The sequence below is a fragment of the Trachypithecus francoisi genome, unplaced genomic scaffold (genome assembly GCF_009764315.1).
Source record: "Trachypithecus francoisi isolate TF-2019V2 unplaced genomic scaffold, Tfra_2.0 Lachesis_group13, whole genome shotgun sequence".
In the NCBI taxonomy this organism is placed as follows: domain Eukaryota; kingdom Metazoa; phylum Chordata; class Mammalia; order Primates; family Cercopithecidae; genus Trachypithecus; species Trachypithecus francoisi.
The window spans coordinates 92489763-92512853 of NW_022681458.1; the positions used below are offsets into that span (position 1 = coordinate 92489763).

The 23091-nt window shown below is 41.0% G+C and overlaps 1 protein-coding gene across 1 annotated transcript; it reads left to right on the forward strand.

Annotated features, from left to right (window-relative positions):
* Positions 1–296: 296 nt before the first annotated feature.
* Positions 297–20510, forward strand: RND3 (Rho family GTPase 3). Its single transcript, XM_033231544.1, has 5 exons — positions 297–732; positions 1212–1299; positions 13339–13448; positions 16592–16726; positions 18441–20510. The coding sequence occupies exons 1-5, from the start codon at positions 583–585 to the stop codon at positions 18690–18692; spliced, it is 735 nt and encodes a 244-aa protein (XP_033087435.1). The 5' UTR covers positions 297–582; the 3' UTR covers positions 18693–20510.
* The last annotated feature ends 2581 nt before the right edge of the window (positions 20511–23091 follow it).

Below are 23091 nucleotides of genomic sequence, written 5' to 3' on the forward strand. Positions count from 1 at the left end.
TTGTTTTCATAAAAGGTCATGAGGCTTCTACAGATAAGCCCCTATATTAACCTATATTTAAAGGGATTGTAATTCAAATCAATACGCACAGATACCAGTTTCCCACCTTGCCCTGTGGACTTGTCAGCAAAGCATCTTTGGGGTCTTCCTGTTGTCCCAGAGCCTTGGTCTGAAATAGATCCCGAACGGGCACCCTAGAGGGCGCACTGCTTACATTTTCGGCAAGCAAGGCAACAGCGCTCACTCCCAGGCTCCATAAAAGGGGAGGAGGCAGATCAGTTTCCTCCTCTCATTGAGAAAGAAGAGGATTGGAAGGCCGGGCGTATAAAGCCGCGCAGAGAGCGTGAAACAAAGCAGTCGGCTCGGAATTGGACTTGGGAGGCGCGGTGAGGAGTCAGGCTTAAAACTTGTTGGAGGGGAGTAACCAACCTCCTCCTCTCGCTCTCCTCCTCGTCTGCGCCGCGTTTCAGGGGTTGCCCATCAGCCTTGTGATTTATTTTTATATCTGCTTTTTATAAAGAGAGAAATATATTTTCTTCTTAAGAGAAAATTCCTGTTCCAAGAGAAAATAAGGCAACATCAATGAAGGAGAGAAGAGCCAGCCAGAAATTATCCAGCAAATCTATCATGGATCCTAATCAGAACGTGAAATGCAAGATAGTTGTGGTGGGAGACAGTCAGTGTGGAAAAACTGCGCTGCTCCATGTCTTCGCCAAGGACTGCTTCCCCGAGGTGAGTGTGGCCGGCCGCGGCTTCCAGGAGGGTGTCGGCCAGCCAGTGGGATCCCAGTCCTGAGGTGGGCTTCCCCGCTTTCACCCATTTTTGCTAAAAAATAAAATAACAATAAAAAAAAAAGTCTTTCTTGCCCTTACTACTTTCCCCTGGTTAGACTGCGGGGAAAGGGAAAGTGCGCTGGAAACGTTTAGGGTTGGGACGCGCCTGCACATGGGCTGGTTAGCTCCTGAAACTTGTTCGTTCCTGTGTGCATAACCTGGGGTTGGGAGATTCGGGTCAGCACGTCTGTGAGAGCCGGGTCGGGTGGGTGGGGAGTAGGACAGGGGTTTCGGAAAGGGTCTATGTGCTTAGTGTGTGGTCTGATGTGTGAGGGTTTTCTTTCTTAATTGGGGAGCCGGGAGGCGAAGGGTGTTCAACGGGTGTCGTGCGTTTAAACATAACCTCTTTGCCCTCTTTCGCCCATTTTGTTTATCCAGAATTATGTTCCTACAGTGTTTGAGAATTACACGGCCAGTTTTGAAATCGACACACAAAGAATAGAGTTGAGCCTGTGGGACACTTCGGGTAAGAGTGGGAGGACCGCGTGGCGCTTGGGGCGGGTTTCCAGCCGCTGGGGGATGCGCGGCGGGTCTCGGAAATCGCGCGCTACAAGCCGTCTGCGCCCCTCCATTAACTTTGGCTCTCCCAAAGGATTCCCACGGTCCCTGTTGGGCGAAAATTGTATCCCTTCTGGGCGGGGGCGGCAGACGACAGCGTGGACGAGGAGATGGCAGTGGGGAGAGGAGGGCGCTGTGTGCTCGCAGGGTGACCCCGCGGTTGGAGCCACTAGTGGCTAGGTGGCCGGGAGCAATCTGCCCGCGGAGCCGTGGTCTAGTCGCCTTGGGTCGCCTTGGTCGCCTTGGTGTTGCAGCGGCGCTGCGTGCGCCTCGGCGGAACCACCCGGCTCAAGGCGGGCGCCCCTCCTAGATCTAACCTGCTGGTTGGCAGGGAGGCTGGGAGCGCCGCGGGGGTGATGGGAGGCGGGAGAAAATCCCAGAGGCGACGCGGTTACGTGCAATTGCCGCTCTTGGAGGAGAGAAACTGAGCGCAGGCAGCCGCGGCGCCCGTGACGCCTACAGCCAGGAATGCGCTGGTGGCGCAGGGGCCGGGCAGCCGCTGGGCCTCCTCTTAGCGCCGCCGGCCGCCCGCGGCGCCTCGGTGGCCACCTGTACCAAGCCTCCCCTTTTTCCTCACTCCATCCCAGTGATCACGCCGTTCCCCCTTCACCACACCAGTCCCTCCTGACCTCAATTGCATCCCCCACTCTGCTTGCCTCCGAGGCCGCAGGCAACACTATTCGCCTTTGACCTTCCAGTCTACTGGAATTATTGGCGCCGCAGTGGGTTATATTCATTGGTCTGAGGTTCAAGGCCGGGTTATTGCTTTCCCATGCGCCCACCCACCTACCTGCCGCGCGGTGGTAGGGAGGGCTAGGTACCCTCCCGGTGGGAAGGCATCCGGCCCCCTGGCTGAGTTAGGGGTTTGGGCCAGGTCAAAGGCCGGGGAGTGGCAGGGGAGCACCATGTGAGGTCTTGGACTGGGACATAGGCACCCGCCGCCCTAACCAGCGGTGTCCAGCGAGTTTGTTTCCAAGAAGGGTGTCGGCTGTGCAAAAGCAGGACCCACTGGGAAGGCTGGGTAAAGGCCCCTGCGCGTAGGGCTGGGAATTTAGCAGGGAGCCAAATCCGGGTTGAAACTAGCGAGGAGGAACGCGCAAGTGCGAACAAGCAGGTTTGCTGTCAGGCGGGGAGGCCCTGAGGTGGAGCCGCGCCCAGCGGGGAGTGGCCTCGTGGAGGTGTTCCTGTGAGCTTCCCACAACCCTAAGCTTGAACCGCTGGAGCCCCTGAGGGGACGCGGGAGATCAGAGAGCAAGAAAGGAACCAGACTGACAGGGTCGCCAGAGGCAGTCCCAGCACAAAGGCAAGCGAGAAGTCTTGCACGAGCGAGCGCCTCTCACGGTCGATGCCAGATGCTCCGACTGCTGCAGTGAGAAGGGCTGATTTTGTTTCCCCCTGGAGTCAGGCTCTTTCTCCAGCCGTTCCAAGGGCAGCAGAATCAGGACTTTGCCGCCGTGTTTTCTGTTAGGGATTGTACACAGACTCGAAACTATGGAGAAGGTGTTGGTAGACAGAATTCAAGTGGTTCCTTATTTCAGTAGTTCCCATCATCAGAATTATTATACAGCCTGATACTTACTGGGCTCTGATTCCCAGACATATCATGGTATGTATTTGTTATGCCTACTGGATGGCACAGCTGGTGTGGTACCAATAATGAGCACCAGTACTCCCTGCCCCGACCCGCAGCCCTGTTTGGACCTAATGCACGATAAAAATTATTTTGGCACGGGGTGCAGCAGTGGGTCTGATCCAGTCGTTGATACAAAGCTGTGTTTAGATCTTAGCTCCTGGTTACCATGGATTTCTGTGTGCAAATCCCCTACCTCCCTGGATCTCATTTTCATCATCTGTAAAAAGAAGACACTGAGCTAGATGATGTGCAGGGTCGTTCCCACTGTACACTTCTTGGCTTTATTATGCTGGACAGGCAGGTCTTTTTGTTTCCCAGGATGTTGGCTGGCTTCAGCTCTTAGTCTTAGGGGATCTGGCATCCCGTGCTGGGGTTTTTACAGCCTACAAAGCAAGCCAGGTTCTGGGCAGAGCCAGGCTTCCTGGTGGATTTAGGAATGAAACCCGTTTGGACAGAGAGGGGGAACGGGTGGGATTATAGGAATGCTGGGCTATACATTTCCTATCTCAAGCTTCAAGAGTCACAGGACCACCAATGGATATTTTGAATTCGATGCCTAAAGGGCTAAATTGATTCTTTTAGGGGAGAAAAGGCACATTGTTTGATAAAGGTTAGAAAATAAAACAAAATGTGGGCAGTTTATAGTTGGAAGCTGTCCGTCGAATGTGCAGATAAATACCACTTCAGGTATCTTCATGCATTTAATCAAAACTCTACAGACTCTGCACACTTAGCACAATGCCTTGCACACAGTAGTTATCCAATACAATCTGATGAATGAATAAATGAGTAATGATATGCATAGTTTCCAAGGAGATGAGGTTACCTGACATTTATTCACACTGAATTACCTGTGTACAAAGAATGTCAACTTTATAAACATTGCCTTTCACCAAATTAGAGATAATCATCTGAAATGAAGTTTGTAGTGAAATAATCACTTGTCTTTTTATTTAATGAAACCAAAACCTATGTATGTTTAACTAAAATGAAAATGTGATTAAGAAAATTTTGTACTGCAAAATTATCCAGTAATGAAATCTTAGTTAGAATTTAGATTTAAACAAATGGAAAAAAGAGGCATAAGGGAATTATTTAGAATTCCATTATGTTGTTCATAAGGAGAAATGTTAGTTAGTTAAACATAGTCACCAAGCACCGCTTACTTAAATTCTAAGAATAGCCTGTTTCCATCAAAGGTGATTTGTTGTTTATATACAGCAGGAACCATTGCATCAGCAACTAATTATTTCAAGGATCTTTAACATTTTTCCATTTAATTCCAAGCTTTTCATGGCAAATTTCTGGACAGGATTATATTTTGGTAAATGTTTGACATTTTCTTTGCCCACTAAAATATTTATTTAGTTCAGATTGTAAAAATAATTGCATATGCTTTATGCTTCTTGATACATCTATTTTTTCCAAAGGCCATCAATTTAACTCTGGAGAAAAGATCCAAGCCAAGTCTATAAAGTTCTAAATGTCAGATAAATTGCACTTTTTATTTCCCTGCTAGAACTTTGTGAAAGAGACTTATATAGGAAAAATTGGGTGTGCCTGACTGCTCTTACATAGGGAGAGAGATGGGGTGAACATTGTCCTTTGAATGATACTTCCTGTCCTGTTTACCCTCCTAGCAGCAGGGCAACCATTTAAAAGACAGAAGTAGTTCTTCTCTTATCTGGCCTCTTTAGTTGGACAGCTTCTCCTAAGGGGTCTACTTTTGCCCCCAGCAGTCATGATCATGCATAGGCAAAACTCTGACAATTTGGATGTGGGGAAGATTATCAAGTGAAAGTAGGATATGTGAAGTCGCTTTGCACCAAAAAAATAATAATAATAGTTAATTTCCTGCTTTTTGAGGCACAGTAACTTAATATTTCCTTCCTTTCTCCCTTTCTCCATCCATCTCTTCCTTTTTTTCCACATCCACTATCAATAGGCCCTCTGTTAGACCTTACAGATACAGTGTTGATTAAGTATGGTCCTGCCCCTAAGAAGCATACAGTTCAGGTGGGGTAATGGAGAAAAAGAAGCGCTTCCAGTTTAGCGTGTATTTCACTGACAACTCATAATGTACCCAATTTTGTCAGGTCCTTGAACCCCAGTGCCCTTTTCCACTTGGTTGCAATGCTTTTCCTTTCTCAAACATTCTAGGGCTTATAGATCCTCTGGATCCTCTTCAGATAGGAAACTGCTACCCCCCCTTCCCATTGCACACACCAGTTAAAGCAACTAAAAAAGGCATTTTGCCAGTTGATTCCTAGGGCTACAGTACTCCAGCCCCCCAACAAAAGTAAATAAAACCTTTGTAAAAATGCTGTAGGAATCATCTACGAGAGGGAATTTTTAAGGCCCATAACTTCTTCATTTTCCTAAAAAATATTTTTCATTATAAAATGAACATTCTTAATAGTTGCAGAAATGCTCCCATTGATTTTCAAATTTAACCCAATGAGTTTCAGCAAAACAATGGGTAATAGTTTCAATTGTGAAGTAATAAGTAAGACCAAAGTAATTCTAATATCTTGTGCTTCAAAATTGGCCACATTTGCCAAGCATAGAAGTAATTTGTAGCATGAAGCCAAATGCCTACTAATAATAGAAACATAGTCATTTAAGGATCACCATATCTTTTCCTAAGAGATTTGATTGCAGTGTAATTTCAGCACATGTGATTTAGGGAGTAATAATCATTCATTCCAGCTTTTAACCAAGGCAAGTTAATGCACATTTTATTTAAGACTTATTATTACTTTTAATATATTCAATTCAGCTGTTAAAATTCCCCACAATAACTATGCTATTGCCTCATGAACACTCTTTTGAATCTTGTCATGATCCAAGTTTCTTTCAAGCCCTGAGTGCTAAAGTTAGTACTTCCTATTTTAGTTTTTAGCATTATTAACAGTTAAGGTAGTATCCTTTATTTCTTAGAGAAAAAGGGAGGAAAAATATCTTAATTACCCAATGGCCTTAATATGAGAACAAACTTCTCTATAAACAGAAGTCTATCTAAGTTGTTATATTTAGCTTATTATACATCAAGTATGAAGAATGGTCTTGGTGACAAGCTCTCTAATGAAATATTTCTTAATAGGGATGGAAATGGTTCAGCAGTATTGGAGATTAGTATATAATTAATCCAGAAAAGCAGCTTAAAAAGAGATCACTGCTCTCTCTCTCCCCCTCCCCCCTTTTTTTGGTGATTTAGCATATAAATGAACACATCTAGACAAGACATAAAAATGATTATCAAGTCAGTAAACATGGTTTAGTGCTTTCTGTGTGCATACAATCTGCTAGATGCTATGGGAGGGGTACAGAACTGGGCGAGAGCAGCTTCTGCCCTTAGGTACTCACAGTTTCACCATGTGATAAGACAGACATGGTGAAAACACAAGTGACAATAACATTTAAAATACTCAGGCTTTCCCAAATGAACAAAAGAAATCAAATGAGGAGCCCAGATTAAGTGTCAGGTGTTTAGGTGAGAGGAGATGCCTGTAGACTGAGATTTGAACAGGGTAAAGACATCCTTCTTCCCTGGCAACCTTCTTTGAATACCCACAGGACAAACAGAGGACATAGAAAAACTTCCTCCTGTCTAGTGCTGTAATACCTGTTTATAGGAGGGTGAACCTGGAGGTTCTAAAGCTGGATTTTTCCAGGAGCAACAAGATCCAAAGAGTTGTTGAAGGTCATATGGGTAGCCCAGGCTCCCTAACTCATGACTTAATGCTCATTGAGGCCCACCACAATTCCTTTCCTTTCTAGAAGTTGACTAAGTTCTAAGAAATTTCTAACATCCCTCCCACATGGAAACTTGCTTACATATAGAGGCTCTCAGAGAAAAGAAGATTCTGGAAGCTGAGAATTATAACTTAAATTAACCTTCCAGGAGAAAGGAAGAGGTTAAGAATTTATGAAGGAGCCAGAGAAGCATGGATGCTTGGGATTTGAATATCAAGTGTGAAACTGCAGGAAACCAGGCATTTCATCAGGTAGTAATGATCCATTGGAGCTTAGGGTTTCAACACTAGGTTTAATTCTTAACTTGAGTTCTTGAGTTTCCACACTGAAACTCTGTAAGAGACTTGGGTTAAGGTAAAACAGATAGTTTGTATGGTGGTTTCCAATAAGCAGTACATAAAACTGCATTTGGAGATTTGTCCACCATGCAATAATTTCCATTTAAACCATGGAACCTCCTAAAAAAAGGGAGGTGGCAGTATGAATGCTCTTTCTATGTCTAAAAATCTGTCTGTAGATTTTTTTTTTAGCCCCATTTAGTGCTATTTTTTTTCCAATCTGGTTCTCGCTAAGTTGCACATTTCAATGAAGCGTCCAAATTGGTCATTCTGATACCACCTGAAATAACCAGATGTTTCCTCATTAATCCAGTTCTTTTGCATGTAAATACGACACCAAGGACCAATACTTTCTCCAGTTAGCTCATGGTGCCTGGCGGGCTGTGCCAAATGAATTAGTCGTGGCTCAGTCATTTTCTGATGTCCTTTAAATGACTTCTCAGTTGCTACATATTGGCCACTTTCTCAGAGTCTCCCTTGGGAAAGCAGACATTTTATTGACATGGAACGTAGTTGCCTCAGAAGTTTGACCAGGTGTTGTGCACTTTGGTTTTGAAAAATGAGCCTGATGACATAGTTTGTGGAAAGATGAATTCAGTCATGGGATTCTACTCCAAGAAATCTGATTCTTAGATATCATATGAAACAAAACCTTGAATCCATTATCCCTGTTTACTTTTAGGCATATACATATACATACACTCTTATCCCTAAAGCTCTTGACTTAACCATGGTTCCACTGTCAGTAAAATTTTTTGATCCTCACATATTTTTAAGTATCTCAATAAGATTAGGAGTTTAAAGCTAAACCTTTATTTAAAGGCCAAACATGTCTATCTGTGTGACTTTCCAATTTTGTATCTGCATTGCCCCCAGAAATAGAAAATATTTATTCCATCTTAATAGCAACACATAAATGCTCACAAAATTATAAGATCTGTTCATAGTTCCTATTATCTGAATCCATGGAAGAAACAAACAAAATATTCTTCCTGGGAGTGTTTGTTGCATATTTGCAGGCATGGTATTTGTTGTGCAGACTACTTGAAACAAGAACTAAACAATCTTATACCAAGTCAGACACCAAAGTTCTGCCCAGACTTGATTCACATTCTTGAGATTGCTGCTAATTTAAACCTTTTACTGTGATTAGAGATGGCATGAGGAAATGCAATCTTGTAATAATTGGGCAGATCAGGCCCTCTCACATGTTAGCTGCTGCTGAGTTCAGATGTGCTCGTGGTAGTCACTAAAAATACCAAAAATTAATCTACTTTTCTCTGCCAAAAATATGCAATAGCTTTAACTTACTGTTCTTGGTAAAAATTTCTTAAGGGGAAAAGGGAAGCTTTTCAAATGAAGGTTCAAGTTAAATAAATTATATTTATGAAATATTCAACAAGAAGAGTTTTCAGTTCTCTGACTCCTCTAAAGCCTCACAGTGTTTAAACTGGTATTTTGCAAAAGGTTCCATAAAGCTTCCCTTTTGGGCATGAATCTTCTTACATATACATTTAAGTATGTACATATATGGTGTGTTCTATCTTTGCGAAAGGGTGACTTCAGCAGGCAGGTATGTGTCTGAAGAATTAGTTTCTGGGTGAGGCACGTTGTGACTATTCTTTGGCTGGAAATTTTGTTCTCACCCAGAATTAATGATCTTGAATATAAAGATGGGTAGATCTGAAATTTCAAAAGCGCTCTAGAACTTTGCTGATGTTTGCCAAACTTGAGCAACTCACAGAACCCCAAGTGTACACTTGTTCCAGTCTATCCCCAGCAAAGCCTTTCAACTATGTTTTCTGGGTGAGGGGGGCACACATTTTGCATATGTCGTGTAGTTGTTTCTTTACAATATAGAGTTTCCCAAAGTTTTCCCTTCAGAGGTCTGGCAGGTTACTTAAAAAGGACCTTGGAATAGGGTTGTGAGCTTAGAAAAGTTTCATACAGTACCAGAGAAATGCTACATCTGAGAATTTCCACATGCATTAGGCTATTCCATATGCTGAAAAAGAGTTTTATTTGACACGCAAAACGCAGTTCCTAAATGTTGCTGGACTTTAGTCCATTCTTCGGTACTAGAGCACATACTCTATATATAGCAGCACCTACCATGTACTGCACTGAAAGTTGAATACTTTCATACTTTTTACTTAGTAAAACATGTTGAGCCCTCCTGCTTGTGTTGTGTTAAGTTCTCTAGTTAGCACCTTGGGAGTTTTTCATGTGCATCTTTAAGAAACACCTATAGAAGTTAATTTTTTTTTTTTTTTTTTTTTTCCTGTTTGGCTTCACAGGGTGTTGTAAGACTTTCCTGGAGGGATATAGGAGTTAGGGGCAGGTATTGTTCCTGCTTTACCCACTTGCTTTCAGCTGCTTCCTTTGGTGTCCTTTCTGCCCTTCTATATTGCTTCTCACGTCACAGAATCATTTCTGGAATTCCTCTTCCTTTTCTTTTGGCTTGTGTTATCTCACGCATGCCTGTGATTCCACCATGCCCTCTCCAGCTTTGCTTGCCTTACTTCCTTTGTGCAGTTTCTTGGACTTGCTGGAGAAGAAAAGGAAGAATTCCAAGTGCTTAAACACAGAGTAAACACTGTAATGTTGCATAGGAGGGGTGTGTGTGTGTGTGTGTGTGTGCACGTGTGTGCGTGTGCGTGTTTGTTTTTTGTTTTGCTTTGTTTTTTTTTATCCTGAAAGTCCTGCTGAGCTGATGAATTACATCTTTCCTGGTGGGACAGTTCTTTGATAATTCTATATAAATATTTTTCTTTTTTCTTTTTTTTTTTTTTTTTTTTTTTTTTTTGAGACAGAGTCTGGCTCTGTCGCCCAGGCTGGAGTGCAGTGGCCGGATCTCAGCTCACTGCAAGCTCCGCCTCCTGGGTTTACGCCATTCTCCTGCCTCAGCCTCCCGAGTAGCTGGGACTACAGGCGCCTGCCACCTCGCCCGGCTAGTTTTTTGTATTTTTTAGTAGAGACGGGGTTTCACTATGTTAGCCAGGATGGTCTCGATCTCCTGACCTCGTGATCCGCCCGTCTCGGCCTCCCAAAGTGCTGGGATTACAGGCTTGAGCCACCGCGCCCGGCCATAAATATTTTTCACTATGAAAAAATGGAGACAATAGACACTGCTCTCTATGACAGGATAAACTTAACCTATCGAAAATATAGTGAATAAATGGTCTTGTTATTTTAAATAAATTACTCTTGTCATTGCCAGTCAAATTATGCTTATAACTAAAAAATATGGGAATCAGTTTTACCTTTGGACACTCGTGTTGATCTAAAAGCAGCACTGTTCATTAGCAAAAGTAATAGAACGGGATCAAAGTGTCATCCCTAATTAGATCATGTTAAAGCTCTTAAAAATTGCCTGTCTACCTCCACAAGCATGGTGGTTTATTTCTTATAAACCTTTGCACTACATACGTATTTTCACTCGTACTATTAACCAGGTAAAAACAAAAGCAGATACAAACTTCCCTGAGAATCTGGTTTAACTGGAGAACTCTGTTTCATTTTAAAATCAGGCCAGAGATCTAAATTTTGCAAATACTTGGATATATGCACTAAGCACAGAAGCCAGCCCTACTGGATTTTAGTAGGTAGCAGTCTCCAGCAGGTGACACAGGGCTGAGCACAAAGCCAGATGTCCTTTGTGGCCATAAAATGGGTGGGGGACGGGAAACATCGTCTACAAAGGGAGGGGTATTCCCAGCAGTCACTTGGTGACCTGAATGTTGAAACCATTCCTCAGGATTTTCCTGGCAGTCTCAATTTCAATTAAACTCTTTCATCCTCTTTGTATTTCTTCAATCGCTTTTCCTAATTTTTGTATTTGGAAAAGATGGTCTCCATTGTCATAGAGTAGTCTTACATCTGGAATTAGCAGTGAGTACTCTCACATCATACAAATCGTATCCTGAAAGGAGCTGGTAGGTACCTGAAAATGTCCTCTAAAGATACCAGGTCTGCTTGTACTGGAAGCTCTCCACAGGGAGAGAGTGGTTTTTCCTATTGTGAGTGACTTCTGCGAAAAGAGATCTCTGAAGCCTCGTTAGGTTTCTGACAATCCTAACTGTTGGCAGCTTTGCCTTCCTGGGTCTGGGATCAGGTCGTCTCTTGCTGACTTTGAGGAGCAGAGGAAACTCTCATATATGTGTCCAGTATTTGGGGCTCCACTCTATGATCTAGAATTTTCTGACTCCCTGTTTGGAAAGAGTCATTCAAATGTTTACAGCAGGTGCTGTGCTAGGGTTAGACTTTGGACACAGAAACAGGAAAGGTTCTAGTTGAAAAAGTGTGAACTTCTCAGAGCTAATACAGAAATACTAATGTAGCCATAAATAGTGTTCAACCATCTAGTTTCTGATGCCTCTCGAATGTTCAAATGAGTGAACTATTTGTGAATTACTCTCTTCACCTCAGAGTTCTTTCAGCGACTGAAAAGGCAGCCACAGCTTGTCATTTTCAGAGACAGCCTCATTCTAATATACCTTCATACTTAAAATGACTTGACTTTTTAAACTCTAAACCCTTTAAGCTTTTGAGAAATATCTTTCAGCTGTCAGCCTCTGCGCTACCAGGGTTCTGGTTCCAGATGTGGGTAGGCAGCTGCTGCAGCTCTTGAACAGCTCTGACTTAATTCTCTATTTATTCACACTTTTCTTCCTGATTCTTGTAACTTTCTTTTCTTCCTTGCTTAGCAGACACACGTGACTTGAAGTTGTCACTCTCCATGGTAAAGCAGCTAGAGAAAAAGCTGCACTGTTGCCTGGGGTTCCACAGCGGATGCCAGGGACCCAGAGTGTACTGTGTGAATAGAGGGTGATGCCCCCTGACTGCAGTGCCTTTTAGATCACAAGAACAGCTTCCAAGCAAATGTTGTTTTGATAGAAATATAAACAGTGATATTTTTTAAAGCTGCTTTTTAAGTCTCTCTTCCTGACTTTGCCTGTTGAGGTTTTGATTTATCAGGGGACAACATGTCCTGTTTTTCTGCTCAAAATGGAAAGTGATGTCAAATTGAAATAGACTTTTAAAAAGAGTTTGGTGGTTTAGATTTTCTTTTTCTACTCTGGAGTCAGATACATACGTGTGTATATATTTGCTTAGTAAAATCATTTTCATGTGAGGCTTGTGAAATGTCAGTATACGGAAAACGATTTCTTAAACAAGCAGCATTTGGCAGGCTGTATTTAGTTTTCTAGTCAATCACTGCATAACTATTGGCCTCATGTAATTGCCCATCCTTTGGAATTCTTAAAGAAATAGAAAAACGTCCTTGATTGACTAGAGAGTTCTATGGTTAACGTAATTGGCTGGTGCCTTGAATGTTTAGGGTACCCTGGATTTAATTCAGGTTAAGATCCTTGGATCATGCCTTAGCGTCACTCTCAGAGATGGGACTCTGTAAAAAAAGTGACATGATCCTATATGACATTTATTACATTCTTGGTTGTAACAGGAAGAAAATCTGTATAGGGTTTGGCAATAAGTTAAAATAAGCAAGCTCAAAGGTCAATAGCCTATCTAAACTTACAACTTGGAGATGGGGTAACACTGTGGTTTCTCTTTGCGTAGTTGAACCCTCCCTCTTCCACTCTCCCTCATTCACCCCCATCCTGCTGTCTGATTTATCTTGAGTTTAGGTCTCCTTCCCAAGAAGTAGTTCAGTTTCTGATTCTTTTTACCACTCAGCTTTTAACAGTAGCGGTAATACAACCATAATACCCATAGTGAACACGTATTGATCCCTTACTAAAAGCCAGGCACTGCCTGGGTTTACTTAATCTCAAATACGTATGTTGTCAGCGTCTTCATTTTATGAGTGAAGAATCAGAGGCACAGAGTCCTAAAGCTACCTTGCCCGCTCCCTCTTTAGTGGTGGAGGCAGGTTTACACTCAAGACCACCTGGCCCCAGATGCTTCCCTACTTCACCCAGGTAACTTCAGGACCTAGTCTTTGAACCATACAGATTTCACCTTAAGATCCAGGCCCTCCTCTTGAATTTATGTCAGATACATGTGAGGCTTCATTCATCATATACTTCTAAGCAGGCTTTTGTGTGTCTGTTTGAATTCTTTTCCAAGAATTAGGGGAAGTGGGGGTCGGGTCATGATGCGACAGTCAAAGGACTTAGCCCGAAAGGGTAGAGTTAATGCATGACAGACAAGGGGACTCTCATCTGAAAATCTGTGTATCTTTGTTCCTTCTCAGGTTCTCCTTACTATGACAATGTCCGCCCCCTCTCTTACCCTGATTCGGATGCTGTGCTGATTTGCTTTGACATCAGTAGACCAGAGACCCTGGACAGCGTCCTCAAAAAGGTAAGTGCTGGGGAATGATGACTTACTTCAGTACTAGGTGATATATAAATAGAAACATGGTTATTGTTGGGGAACTCAAAGACTCTAGTCAATTCCCTGCCTTACGATTTATAATTAAACACTAGAAAGAACCCTTTCACACCAAAATGGGGTTTCCACTTTTTGATGACGAACATGCTTGAAATTTTATTTCATGAAGCTCTGAAACAGAATACCTTTCAAGGACCTGCGTGTTTGTCCTTCGGGAGAAAATGGTACAGCTGAAAACAGTTATATTTGATTACTATCATATTCATGTCTTCCTTCCTTCTTTCAGTGACTCAACCGATTGCACCTTAGTTTACAGATTTACATTTGACCTCAAGTCAGTTAGTGAAAGGAATGCAATAATGGCTATTTTAATAAGCTGTGTTTTAGTTATGGTATTATTAGAAACAGAAATGGAACCAGTATAGGAGGAATAGGGATGTGTCCAATGTGAATTGTCTGATGATCAGGTATCCGTCTAGTAATTATGATCAGGTATCTTTCTAGTAATGTAGAAGCAGTGCTTGTAAACATGTTACATATTATAATGTACACATGATTTATGGAGGCAAAGGTTAGTCATGTTCTGCGGGTGAAGAAGGAACCTAACTAAGGAAGCTATGGATGGAAGGAACCAGAGGGAGATCAAGAGGAAGAGGACCTATTACAGGATGGGTCACAGGAAGTAGGGAGGCCAGTGGGAGGAAGGGGCATTTCTTGACCTCCAGCAGCAGGGACTAAGCCTCCAGGTAGTTGTAGAAGGCATGTGCCATGTAAGTCCATGGATCAGCATTTATTAGCCACTAGCTATTTTCTCAGACCTGGCCTGTGTGCTGTGGGGCTTCAGGATCAGACCCTTGGTGGAGCACTCCCTCTCCTCCACGCACTGGCTTAGACACCGGATGTGGCTGAGAGCAAGGCAATGTCAGCTGAGGGGTGAGCCATGCAGCCCAGTCTGAGTATGGTATGGATTAAGAAAGACAAACATGCAGGTGTGCCTAGGTTGGTTTTGTTTTTTTGGTTTTAATTTTTAGTGGAATTTGTTTGTATTTTGTGTGTTTTTATTAGTTTACATTCCTCTATTATATTTGATTTTTTGGCTTGTGTGTCATTGTGAAATCAGGATTTGAAGTATAATCATCCTTCTGTCTCTACTAAATATTACAAACAGAGTTCAATAAAATAAGACTTTCTTAATAGATCAAAGGCTCTTTTTCCCTTTTTAGCTCCTTTCAATTTTGAGTAATACATATCTAACACAAATAATGCTAATGCTTGTCAAATCCAGGCAGGAATACACCTTTCCTGTCTTTAATGCTTGTAAACAATTGCTAGACATGCAGAGGGAGGCCAAAGTCATTACACAGCTGAAGAGCAACATAACAACATGTCTAGTTCTGTCTGGAGATAAAAGGGGTTGCTTATTTACTGGAGATTTTATTTGATGTAGTATCAGGCTATGCATAATTTATGATGAAAAGCCTTTCTCCTGTTTTATTTTGCTTTTTTCTTCTAAGACCAAATGAATAGTGACTTTGGCCTTATAGATATTAATGAGTATGTTTTACATTCCTGTGAGGTTTAAGGCTCATGATAACCCCTGTGGTTTGTCTTGATTAATGGAAGCCTTTAAGTCCTTCACTATCAAAGAGGAGGTTAGAATGACTTGAAGCAGGAAGAATTTCTTTTTTTTTTTTTTTTTTTCCAGTTCACCTTCCACTTCTAATGCTAGTGCCACCTAGCATATGGTAGGTGTTCCTACATAATTCTGAAAGAAGTGAGGGAGAGAGGGAAGGAGGGAGGGAGGAAAGGAGGGAGGAAGGGAGGGAGGGAGGCAGGAAGGAAGGAAGGAAGGAAGGAAGGAAGGAAGGCAGGCAGACAGGCAGGCAAAAGGAAGAAGTGGACACTATGGGCGCTTATGGAAAGTATATTACTCCTTTGAATCCACTGGTGTACTTTGCACTAGAGTTCATTACCCAAAGTACACCCCTAGGAGATGTCTCCTCTAGTGATCTTTTAAGTTATTCTTGCAGGATGTCCCTCTTATCTTGTGTTGTACTTAATACATGACTTCATCACCCCCAGTATTCTGTGAATTTCTTTCCAGAAGACACAGCTATGTCTTAATCATCATTGTCATGGCCACAGTACTTTGTAGAACACTTACATATTTGTGAACGTGGGTGGGAAGAGTCAGGCGCCACTTCCCCATCTCAGCCTCTCCAGGCCCTGCCCTCAAAGGCCAAAGATCTCCTGTGACCACCCTGAACCCTTGACTCCCATGCTGTTGCAGAGCTCAAGCTTGAGGAAATGAAGCCACAAAAAGCCACTTGCTTGTTCTTAAAGAGGACAGTTGGAATTCCAAGCCAGGCATTGCTGAGGGTGCTAATAATTCTTGTTAGATCATGAAACAACTAGACAAATTGGAATAGATTGAAATAGTTTTAAACTAATTCGAAGGCATATGAACTACAGGACCGGCTGCCTTCCCAATCACCCAAGAGATGTTCCTTTGCAAATGTCATGATCTGTGTTGATGGAACCATGTGAACAGAAACTCCTTCAAGGCAGCATGTTCTGTTTTATTAACTACCTCAGGTACTTAAATAGAGCCTCAGCTCACGGTGGCATGCTTCAGTGTTTCATGATGGGATCAGGTAATGCATACTTGTGCTAGTGTTGCCTCTGCCTTATCCCCAGCCTTCTAGTTAAGGAGGATCAGATCCACACATCGAAGGTTGTGGTCACTTGTTAGGATATATAATTATTCTTAAGACACATTTATGTTTCAGAGATATGCCAATAATTAAGACATTATTGAAGCTACCTTTGGACAACATCTACCAAATCTCTTTCAGTAGCAACAGATGAGTCACAGAGAGGGAGAATGGATCATAATATACATAATCATTCTCTAATGCTTAAAAACTCATAAAACTTCACATCTATTCAGGATATAAATGCAAAGTTTGCTTCTTCATCTCAAGGGACACTCCTTTTTTAACATCTTTTTTGAGTTTCATTCCAATGTCTGTCAGTGGAGAAATGGTTTTTATGATATGGATGCCATTACTTTGTTCATTTTTAATCTTTTTTTTTTTTTTTTTCTGTCATAGTGGAAAGGTGAAATCCAGGAATTTTGTCCAAATACCAAAATGCTCTTGGTCGGCTGCAAGTCTGATCTGCGGACAGATGTTAGTACATTAGTAGAACTCTCCAATCACAGGCAGACGCCAGTGTCCTATGACCAGGTATATATGTTGCCCATGTGCAAACGTGAATTTTAGAAAGAGTGAAAGAAATGGACTGTCACTCAAAATAAATAAAATAAAAAGTAGCTTTTCTAAACGCTCAGCCAGTGGTCAGTTGTGAAATTTAAAATGCTGTCATTTGCCGGGCGCGGTGGCTCAAGCCTGTAATCCCAGCACTTTGGGAGGCCGAGGCGGGCGGATCACGAGGCCAGGAGATCGAGACCATCCTGGCTAACACGGTGAAACCCCGTCTCTACTAAAAAAATACAAAAAACTAGCCGGGCGAGGTGGCGGGCGCCTGTAGTCCCAGCTACTCCGGAGGCTGAGGCAGGAGAATGGCGTAAACCCGGGAGGCGGAGCTTGCAGTGAGCTGAGATCTGGCCACTGCACTCCAGCCTGGGTGGCAGAGCGAGACTCCGTCTCAAAAAAAAAAATAAATAAATAAAATAAAATAAAATAAAATGCTGTCATTTATTAGTGTAATTACATGATATTTGGGTATATAAACAGTTGATATGCTAACCTTGTATATTTCTGCAACTCCCAGTAGGTTTAAAGTTCAAAAGGTTTAACAGAGAATGTGGTCAAAATCAGTAATACTCTTTAAGAGAGGTAATCTGATTTTACAGTCGGCAGCGCAATAATAAGGCTGTTGCCAGTAAACTGTAGCACTCCATAACACCATCTTTCAGAGGGTCTTCATTTCTATAGGCATTTCCCCCAAGTATTTAGAAATGAGAATCAATTTCAAAAGCTCATTCTCGTAAAACCTACAACCAGAATCTAAAGAGAGTTCATGTTGAAATACCAAAATTGTATTAAGAATCATCATTTTAAATACTGCAGTCTTCTTAGTCTTCCATTTCTCATTAGCAAAAATTTGGTATTTTAAATGAGTAGTTTTGGTTGATGTGCACATGTTTATTGTTGCGTATATTGGTGGTATGCTTCACACTTAGAAATTATGTATTTTGTGTTTGATATAACAGATGTCACAATAGTATTATTCCTTTCCTCAACTTATTTTGGCCCTAAGTAAGACACAATCACGTACATTTCAAAATCGATTTTAAATTTCATTCATTGCCCCCTGTTTTTGGTACAACCTAGTCACTAGTCTTGAATGCCATTTACCCTCAAGAAAAGAGAAATGGAGTCCCCCCAGGAGATGCTGGAACAGGTTCTCAAGGCCACATCGCCACAGCCAGAGCTGTGTGGAAAATGTGGAGTTCATGTTCATGACCTTCAGCTAACTTACTTCACCAGTAAGATTCTCTGGGCCATTCCATGCTTGCTGTGACCCTGGAAAGCCTGAGTAACCAGTTAACTCTTGCTTGCAGTTGATAGTGAAGATGAATCACCTCGTTAGCTCCACTCTACACTTCTTTGAATCACCTCATATTAAGTGTTTGATAATGAGTGTCCTCGTTTGTTAAGATCAGCCTTTAGCATTTATTCAGAGCTCTAACACCTCTAATGAGCCATGAGAGTTGGACATCTTAGCGATTGGCTCTTGACTGCAAATATTTATGAAGTAATAAATAAGGCAGTTCAAATTTTAACAACTTTTATTTTTGCAGTGACACTTGGAAAATTCAGTTAACATATCAGTAAACGTTTTGCAATGCATTATTATTTTGTAGTATTAGAAGACACTAGCTAACTTTCCCCCAAAGTCTTACTGCTGATTAAAATCCCTTCTTTTGCTTCTCAGGGGGCAAATATGGCCAAACAGATTGGAGCAGCTACTTATATCGAATGCTCAGCTTTACAGTCGGAAAATAGTGTCAGAGACATTTTTCACGTCGCCACCTTGGCATGTGTAAATAAGACAAATAAAAACGTTAAGCGGAACAAATCACAGAGAGCCACAAAGCGGATTTCACACATGCCTAGCAGACCAGAACTCTCGGCAGTTGCTACGGACTTACGAAAGGACAAAGCGAAGAGCTGCACTGTGATGTGAATCTTTCATTATCTTTAATGAGGACAAAGGAATCTAGTGTAAAAAACAACAGCAAACAAAAAGGTGAAGTCTAAATGAAGTGCACAGCTAAAGTCATGTATACCAGAGGCTTCGGAGACATTTGAGAGGATACTCATCTTTTTGGAATCCTGTCCTTAGATTCGGCATGTAGACCAAGTGGTGAGAAGTGAATACATGGAAGAGTTTTGAAGTGTGACTTGAAAAATATGCCAAAAAATGGAGATACAAATGAGCTAGAGGAAGATGAGGGGGGATGCGAGTACCTCCAAGAAGAAAAATCACACTCTGAATGGTGCTTGCATTTTTGTTGGGTTTTTTTTGTTTGTTTGTTTTTGTTTTTGTTACAATCTATTCATGGATCTCTACTTTGATTTAATTTTTAAATGTTTTAATCTCCTTTACAAAAAGTATATGTTAATATACCGTCCTCACTGGGGAACTGGCACTGTGACCTTAGCATTTAGTTTTCTAGAGGATGTGATCTAATTTCTTTCTAGCTCATCATTAAAATGGAAATTGTATCAGGACCCATGGGGATATATCCAGAGGAAAACTTCATGAGGCGTTGAAATCTTGCCTTCCTGAAGATAGCTGAGTAGGATGGTTCTAAGGAAAGCCTTTGCAATCTTGCAAGATTTGTAGACCAGCACTACAAAGATCGCATAGATCAAATAGGAAAAAAAAAGTGTCGATTTTTATTCAGTCTGATGGTTCTGTTCTTCATTGTGATTGTCATTAAAAAGTGGTAAATTGCTCAATGTACTATTTTTGTGCGCTGTTTAGAAAAGAAGTTGTGTGATTTTTTTGCCATCGTTGATAAAAATGCAAAGTCAAATAAAAGGTGTCTTGGTTTGACGTCATAGAATGATCCAAGGAGAGAAAAAAGGTAGTTACTGTTTTCACCAGAAGAGGTAACGGGTGAAGGAAAGAATAGTAGCGGAAAGCACAGTTTGTGAGTAAAGCTGTCTGGAATTAAGCTACCAAAAATACAAAGCAAAAGGACTATTATTTTGGGTTGGAGCTCCAAAACTGGCAGCATCTGATGATCTGTTGTTTTATTTCACTTTCATTAAATGAACATTGATGAGAGAAGAACTCACTTACCCAAGGTTTAGAGAATCCCTAGTGGAAGATTATATAATAGAGTTTCAGTCCTGACACAACACCAGGGCATTTCTAGAGCATGATTGCTAAAACCTCACTGAACAGATGCAGCCAAGGTCCATGTTCAGCACTTGGTCGCTGTTGTTACGTAAAATAATAAGCATTTAAAATAGTTTACAGATATTTTTGACCAGTTCATTTTAGAGATTATTTCAGAGAAGAAACCAGATCTGACCTGTTTATTGTTGGCGCTTGTTGAAAACGAGCTTTCTTTCCCATGATAATGCTTCGTTTTTGAAGTGTTGAAGCTGTGCTCCCCTTAAATTGTGGCAGGAGAGATTAAGGTAATTACAACACTCAGTTCTATGTCTTACAAGCACTTTGTTTTGTCTCTGCAAGAAAATACGATTCCAGTCATTTCCCATAAAATACAGACATTTTACCAACATAATATGCTTTGATTGATGCAGCATTATGCTTTGGGCAGTATTACAAAATAGCTGGCAAGTGCTTTCTGTATTTAAATATTGTAAAAAGAAAATAAGTTATAACTGTTATAAAGCAGAACTTTTGTTGCATTTTTTAAACTGTTGAAGTCACTTTGTATGTTTGTTTGGTCAATGTTTCTGCAGTATTTATTAAAACATACTTTTTTTTTCTTCAAATAAAAAAGTAACCATGTCTTTGTCTAAATGTGATCTGTCTTTTATTACCTGCTTCCTGATTTCGCTGTTTAGCTTTGTTCTTTAACATAGGTGATTACAGAATCTGGCCTAACATTTTCTGAATGAGAAGGCTTTGAATTTTTTAATTCTTCATAGTAGTAACAGATAAACCTGCATATATGAAAGGTTTTCATGATGCTTTCAAATCACAAGAAAAAAAAAATGGGGCATAATTAGATTAAGTGATTTGATCATATACAAAAAAGAGCCCTGATACTGCCTAAGATTAACTTGCAGAAAATATGGAAGTCTTCAAGTATTTAAGAATGAAGCAATATGATGCAGTCTCAAGTGACAGGTTTAATGCTAATACGAGCCTAGTTTGCCTCTCTGCCCTGTGGGGTCCTGAGCCTTGGTCTTTAACCCATGCCACCTCGCAAGGCATGTCCATGTCCTTGTTCACAGCGGTTGTGGGGATGACCCAGCACACAGCTTTTGCAACAACTGGAAGGATAAAAAAAAGCAAAACAGAAACTGTCTTGCATATGGCAGTAGCATCTTTAAATAACACAGTACAACATAATACAAGTTTCCCCACTGACCTGGGAGATGTACAGTAAGCATGGAACTTACCGTAAAATAGAGGACTATCTCCCCATAAATCCAGTTGATTCTCAGTCTTCAGCTAAAATACTTACATATAAGTTTTACATAAGTGTCCAAAGATACTCTATGTGGGATTTTTAAAACTGCTTCTTTCTACACAGCTAAGCCACTTCATATAAAAAAAAAATGCATCCTTGTGGCTTCTTTTTTTCTGAGTGGCTTTGGGAATCTTGGAGGTAGAGTTATTTGCTTGGAAATAATTCTCAGAAGCCCAAAGCAAAGGGGGAAGCAGAGAATCCAGCATGAGTGAACAAATTAAAGCACACTGACATTATGAAATGGCCTTATAAACAATTTTAAGCACAGAGATTTACTGAAAATGTCTGTAACTCATTCTTGTTGTCATCAAACAGTAAAGGAAATAAAAGTACTTTCCAAATCCTTGGTGTTGAGTAACTTCTGAGCATAATGTCTAAGTCAGGCTTGCAAGAAACTCATTTCTCAACAATCACTGGCATAGAAAAATAAAAAAGTAAAAAGCTGAGGTTTTGCTGACCTTGGCAGTATTGTATATGCTGTACAGTAATGTTCCCCTCTGGTCAATTGTTCTTTCCTAGCAGCTTTAATTTGTTGAAGCGAAAGAAAAACGTTTGTCTTCAGCCTTGGGCATGGATGCCTTCCTTTTCTCTGACTTCTTGCCTTAGCAAACATTTCTTCTAAGCATTCTGTGAACATTCCTTTCTATTGATTAATGATCTTGGTTAATGCCTTTTTAAATACTAAAAGGTGGTTTTCAAACTCTGAGTAAGACTTACACTGTGTCTCATTTTAATCTTTTACAGGAACAGTTTCTCAGAATCTAGTCTTGCAGGGAGTCTGTCTTAGGTGCAGACTTAGAAATAGCTCAGGGAGTTATTTTTATTAGAAAGAATTTTTTTAAATGACCTCATCTTCTAACCCTCCTGAAACTCTTAAAACTGCTTATCCTTTTTCTGCTAGGTTATTTTGACACCAGCATTCTGCTAATCTCAAAGTTTTTATTTTTATCATTTTTCTATTCACCAAATATTTATTGAGTGCTTACTACATGCCTGACACTTTTCTACGTTTGGCACATTATCATGAATTAAATTCGATATCTGACATGGGGAATTTATAATGTAGTAGTGGGAAGACAGTCACCACCACCAAACTATAGTACACCAGATCTGGTTGTCATTTCCATTGACATTAACTGAATCATAGAAAATGGGTAGGCACTAAATATTCCAATACATAGCCAGGCACGTTAATGCAATAGCCACATATGTTACACCACATATGTAATGCTATCATTGCAACAGGAATTTTCTAGTGCATCCTAATGCCTGTGGCCCATTTATAGTGATTGTAGCAAGGCAATGTGAATGACAAGGTAGCCAGTCATCATGGCAGTGTTTGCACAATGAGCATAGGTTTTTGTGGCTGGTTAGAAGTCCAGTAGGAGAAAATTTTCCTCCACAATTGAGCATGAACAGCTCTTAAACAGTCATCTCTTTGTTTTAAAATATGCTGGCATTACTATAGATTCGTACTCTCTTTCTGCTGTGATATCTTCAATTGCTGAGTATATTAAAAAAGAGAAATTAAACTAATGTCTGAAATAAATGATATAAAATTCAATTATAAAAATACAATTAATTCTTAGGAGATGATAAAAAGACAAAGTAAGCATTCTGGTTAAACATGGAGAACCCGTTATTTATCTAATGTTGAAAATACATATTTTTGGCAGTCCAAAAGATCTCTTAAAAAGTGTTTGCTAGCAATAAATTCTAAGGCTCTTTGTCTCTGCCCCACTGGCAACACAGGGAATACAGGGAAATTTTTATTCTGGTGAACCCCAGAATGAAAATGTGCGGAAATGGCAAAGCCAATTCACTCTTCAGGACTTTACTTTTGGACTTTTTTTTTTTTTTTTTTAAGAGATCAATAGTGATTTTCCTCCGTGAACACTGACGTAC